Here is a 5974-nt window from a genome sequence, read left to right on the forward strand (position 1 = left end):
AATATCCTTACTTCATATCTTGATAGTGTGACATCAAGATCAAATACAGTATAATGACATATAGATTTATTATTTAGTCAGACATAGATAGTATATGATACAAGGCTTGGCGTGTAATAAGTGCTCATTAAATGTATAGAAAGAAACAATGTTAACATACAATTATTTTGATTATATTAGCACATTAAAACTAACAAATATCATTTCTATTGCTCTTAGTGGCTGAACCATTATTGCAAAAAATTGTAAAATATTGTAATGCACATGAAACTGTCATTTTGTTGTCATGGAGTAATCACAGACTTTGAAATTAACTGTAATGTATAATGTGTTAATGCAAAAGGCACAACAGTTTACTAGAGGAGTCATAATTAGTCTTTATAAAGTACACAGATACTATTCATGAAGTCCCTCCCATACATATTAGTTCTTAAACTAAAAAGCATAAGATGTTCAGCTGAAGAAAATAATGACTACTTTGCTCATAAGACAGGTGGAGTCAAATATAGTTTCATAGGACTGTCTCCCAAAGATGGATACTTGAAGAAAATTCCCGCGTACTGCCATAAAATTTCAGAGACTTTTCATGGAGGAGAAGTGTTTCTTCAAGATTACTTCCACTGATGTTCTGGGCATTAAAATGATTTAGATTACAATACCTAAAAAAGAAAGAAAGAAAGCTTTTTTTAGGACCAGATGTAGATGACTTGATAAATCATTTGCTTTCTTCCTGTGCTTGTCTACCTTTTATTATGGGCCCATAGATACTGGCACAACAGTGATGATTATTTAAGAGCCCTGCTCACCAGGAACAGTCTTTATAAAATGACAAAAGGAGTTTTAGGACCTGTTAAGGTGTCTCATAAAGACCTCTAGATGGCGCTCATTTACAACCTGCAACGAGTGTGACGAAGACAAACTGGAAAGTCTGAAACCCTATCGACTTGATAGCGTTGTGGAGGCCAGGACTCAGGAAGGGCTCATCAGGTGCATGGGGGATTTGTAAATTCGGTGTTGAAGCTATATGGAAAACACCATTATCAAAGAAGAAATCCATGCATAACTTTCTAGAATGTGTGCCCTTTACTCCTGACCCAAGGAACACCTGGTTTTCCTGAGTGTCTTCTAAGGGCCAGGCACCAGGCTAGGGCTCTATCTCCACTCTAACTTAATGAATTCTCATTATAACCCTGGAAGGATGAAATTATTCCCATTTCACAGATAGGGAAACTAAAGTTCTAAGAGGTTACATAACTTCCCTGGGGTTTATATGAATAGTAGTCTGCAGAACCTAGGTTTGGAATCAGTGCTCCTCTAAGGCACTTAGAAATAGCATGCTATACAAGAAAGTGTTTATAAACAAACACATTTGGTTTTGAATCCTAGGTGTGTGAACTTAGTTTACTTACCTAGATTCTCACTTTGGTTTTCTTATTTATAAAGTAAAGTAATAGGGTTTAGGTAACAGGGACGTAGGTGGAGATTAAATGTTATTTGTCTTGCATGCTGCCCAAGATACAGAAGTGCTCAACACTTGGAAAACTAATTTCCTCCCTTCTTCCTTTGTTTTATCCTCTCTTTTTTTCCCCCTTCCCTTAAAAGTATACAAAAAAAGGAGGAGAAAGCGTAGGAAACTAGAGAAGATATGCTAAGAATCAGATTTATTTCTATATCACTTAGTCCCTTCTCCTCTTTGGTTCCTCCAATATTTGGTGCTTTGTACAATTTTGTTCTTGCCTCCTTCTCTGCACCCCATTCCACCATCTTTCATTTCTTTATAGTAACTCACATGTTCGATAATCACAGAGAAAGAATCGCACTTAAATAATTTAACTTGAGCACTAGGTATTAGCTCCATGTAGACTGGACTGAACTGCTTTCGTCAGTTCTATATTTTCTAGTGCCTGAAACAATGCTTAGTATATTGGTTGAATGAATGAATGAATGAATGAGTAAATCCCTGAGCTAATAGATTCTGGGTCCAGTGCTATTTCGTCCATGAATTCAGCCCATAATCCTGGTCATCTTGGCCACACCTCTTCATGAGTCTAGAAGAATTTAAAAAGGAGGAAGAAAGGGGGCATAAGGCAAAGAACGAGTGTTGTTTGTTATTACTGTTATTGTTATTACTGTAGCTAACATTTTTGAGCATTTTCTCATCCTCACAACAACTTTATGGCATAATTACTGTTCTTCTTATTTCATTTTACAAATGAAGAAATGGGCTTAGCAAAGTTAAATACCTTGCTCATGTTTGTAGCTAAGTTGTAGAACTGGATTCACCTGGGATAACTTGAAAGATTGCCTTTTAAATTACTTTATGAAAAGACAAGGGTCCATTCTTACAGTGGGAGAAAAAGTAAAAGTTGAGAAACTGCAGGTTTATGAGACTTAGCAGATGGGCACCACTTCCATGTTTGGAGGCAACGGATGGAGGGCAAAGATGAGTTGCCTTCACCTTCCGTTTTCACTGATGACTCTGTTTTGCTACAAAGCTGAGGACATTCCTGTTGGATTCTTCTGCAAGACTCCCTGATATTCTGCTTTAGTTTTCAATCCAAGAACGAGATAGAGAGAAACTATACATGGTGAGGGGTTAATTCGATAACTTCTATACTTTGGAAAGTAAGAAATTTAAAAATTCAGACTTTTGCTTTTTGTCATTAATTCCACCTTGCATGAGATTTAAGTGCCTCTCTCTTATACTGGACCATAAGCTCCATGAAAGCAAGAGCATATATAAACATTTATAGACTTACTGACTTGGTGTGCTTCTAGTTTATTGCAGTGCCCATCACATGACCAGCGTTCCAACAGAGTTTTATTCAATGAATAGGCAACGAAGAAGTGAAAATGATTGGATAAAATATGACTAAATAGATCAGTGAATGGAGGAAAGTGAGAAAAATAAAGATCTCTGTCGTTTCCACAATGTGGTAGACATGGTGCTCGGCCCTTTACCAAAATTCATACCCTTAAAGCCCACAAGATGCTGGTATTCTTGATTTTATTTCACAAGTATAAAAAGAGAGACTCAGAGAGGTTAGATAATTTGCTCAAAAGTACACAGCTATCCAAGAATATGTCAATGAGAGAGAGGTGGGCTGGCGGTGGATGGATGGTAGATGATACCTATTAAGCCACTGAATGGTCTCAGGTGACTGACTAAATGATTTTGCAGTTTGTTATTGACCTTGAAATGGTCACTGCTGATTTAAAGGCCTGAATGGAATCCAAATCTTAAGCATCATTAGATTCCTAGCTATTTGTTTAATGATATTTGCTTTTAATGATAATGACTCATTCATTCTTATTATCAATATGGTTATTTCTAATTCTGAAGTGGTACTATACAGTGGAGAAAAAATATCTTCCTTCAGAACATGTTTTAGAATCGAGTAAAACACTATTTTATTATAAGGATCAATGGTGAAAGTGAAGCCTAAATTGAAATTTCTTGCTCTGCATAATCTGTTAAATTTCTCTAATATGCTAATTTGTCCAGTCATGGCATACAGGATTCCTGTTGGCTCGGTGATGGTTCCCAGATCAATATTTCATGGGCTCAGAAATTGCTCGTCTTACCACACACTTACCTTTGTGAGACACTCCAGAATCCCAGGACGTTCAACAACGTTAATGATGCCAAAAAGAAGAAGAAGCTTTCTAAATTGCCTTTGTTTAATGTGTTTGGAAACCAATTGCCTGTTTGGAACAAAATGTAATTGTTATTCAACTGCAGAGTTATAAGTTTCTGTGAATGTTTTATCATTCCACTATTCATAGAGATTTATTCGCTTCAGTAATATCTACAAAGCAAAAAAGCTCATCTGAAACTCATTGTTAAAATTCATTTAATTCTCTAATTAACAGTAAAATGACAAGCAAAGCACCCCAAATATTTTGAAGGTCACAAAACCTGAATCTGCATAACACAATATAAGTTCAGAAGAACTGAGCTATAAAAGTAACCCTGATTATGCTAATTTACCAGAACAGAACATGTGTATCTTACTCATCCTTATTGATCTAGTATCTAGAACAGTGCCTGACACATAAGAATCGGTCAGTAAATATAAACTGAATGAATGAAAACTTTTTGCCACAGGCAGACAGTCTGTTGCAGATTCTAATTGTAAGGTTAGTGACATAGTACATATAGATTCCAGATGTTACATTATTTTGGCAACTTAGGTAAATCCAGTTTCACCTCATTGTAACATCACAGACCCTGTTGGTCAAATTACTTGCAATCTCTGGTTGACATGAAGGGTTTTTTTTTACCTGATAAGTAATGCCTTCAAATTAATACTTCTAAATAAGATAACGCCATTTTCTTATGATGTCAAACTGCTCTATACAAAACCATTAGATGAGTATATATGAAACCATTTAGGATTCAAGGTAATTGCTTTTACTTTGCTGCTAAGTTTTGACTTTTGCTTTGGATCTTTGCTATAATTCTCTCTCCCTTTCCATATCCAGATCCATACTTTTTTTTTTTTTAAAGATTTTATTTATTTATTTATTTGACAGACAGAGATCACAGGTAGGCAGAGAGGCAAGGCAGAGAGATGAAGGGAAGCAGGCTCCCTGCCGAGCAGAGAGCCCGATGCGGTGCTCGATCCCAGGACCCTGGGATCATGACCTGAGCCGAAGGCAGAGGCTTTAACCCACTGAGCCACCCAGGCGCCCCCAGATCCATACTTTTATGTATCATCTCTATTTCTACACACTCTCAATTTTCCTTCAGTGGGTTTGTATTACTCTTTAATACATAATATGAGATAATGTATTTTATATGCAACACTTATTTTTATGCAGTACTTTTAAAACAACAAGGGGATCTTAGTATTAACAAATACGGTATATAATATCACATAATGTTAAATAGATTGTTCAACTACAGGGTATCATGCTGAGCGAAATAAGTCAATCAGAGAAAGACAATTATCATATGATCTCCCTGATTTGAGGAAGTGGAGAGGCAACATGGGGGGCTTTAGGGGTAAGAAAGGAATAAATGAAACAAGATGGGATCAGGAGGGAGACAAACCATAAGAGACTCTTAATCTCAAAAAACAAACTGAGGGTTGCTGGGGGTTGGGAGGGTTGGGAGAGGGTGGTGGGGTTATGGACATTGGGGAGGGTATGTGCTATGGTTTGTAAACCTGGTGATTCACAGACCTGTACCCCTGGGGATAAAAATACATTATATGTTTATAAAAAAAATTTAAAAATTAAAAAAAAAAGATTGTTCAAAAGGCCAAATCTATCTTCATGGAGAGAACTTATAGTCAATTGCAGTTCTGAATGGGCACAATATTTACCAAAAAAATTAGGCATTATGAATACAGGATTTAATCTTTGAGCAGTCAGATGCCAATGTTTTGGCATTTTCTTGCTTTTTGTAGGAGCAGCTCCTACAGTGGGTTGTGAAGAGGGGTGTGGGCCTAGAGCAATCAGTCTATGTGCCAAAAGACTTGATCTCCAGTGCTATCTTTGGTACATGGGTTGTGAGTTGCTTCCTGAACTGGAAAATGGTTCTTGCCCTTTCCCTTGACAGTGCATACTTTTGAATGAAATTTGAATTAAATGCTCTGTTCAGGGTTGATAGTCAGCAAGTACATAAGTATGACAGCTGTGATTCCTGGTGCCACTTCCCATTTAAAGCTGTTTCTCTTCTGTCCTTTAACAATGACTATTATTTTGGACCAACCGTGAAAATTAGCTTGTGTCTTGGACCTATAACTGAAATGTGGTGTTGAGCTGAAATCTATGCAGTAAGTTCTACTTCTCCATTTTATTCATTTGTGTTCCATTACAATAGAAATGTATAGTGTTATTGCTATATTGACATAATGCCTTCCTTTGACAGGAGTAGTTTCATACAATGTTTCCCTCTGTGTCTGGGCCTATGTAGCCTGTGTGTGTGTGTGTGTGTGTGTGTGTGTGTGTGTGTGTGTGTGTGTGT

The 5974-nt window shown here is 36.8% G+C and overlaps 1 protein-coding gene across 1 annotated transcript in view; it reads right to left on the minus strand.

Annotated features, from left to right (window-relative positions):
- Positions 1 to 511: 511 nt before the first annotated feature.
- Positions 512 to 5974, minus strand: part of LOC111141973 (solute carrier family 15 member 5) — an 86058-nt gene continuing 80595 nt past the window's right edge. Inside the window, exons 8-9 of the mRNA XM_022494862.1 lie at positions 3597 to 3705; positions 512 to 659 (exon numbers count right to left, since the gene is read on the minus strand). Coding sequence (XP_022350570.1) covers positions 512 to 659; positions 3597 to 3705 — 257 coding nt within the window. The remainder of the gene's footprint in view (positions 660 to 3596; positions 3706 to 5974) is intronic.

This window comes from Enhydra lutris, unplaced genomic scaffold (assembly GCF_002288905.1).
Source record: "Enhydra lutris kenyoni isolate GAN:26980312 unplaced genomic scaffold, ASM228890v2 scaffoldscaffold7, whole genome shotgun sequence".
NCBI lineage: Eukaryota > Metazoa > Chordata > Mammalia > Carnivora > Mustelidae > Enhydra > Enhydra lutris.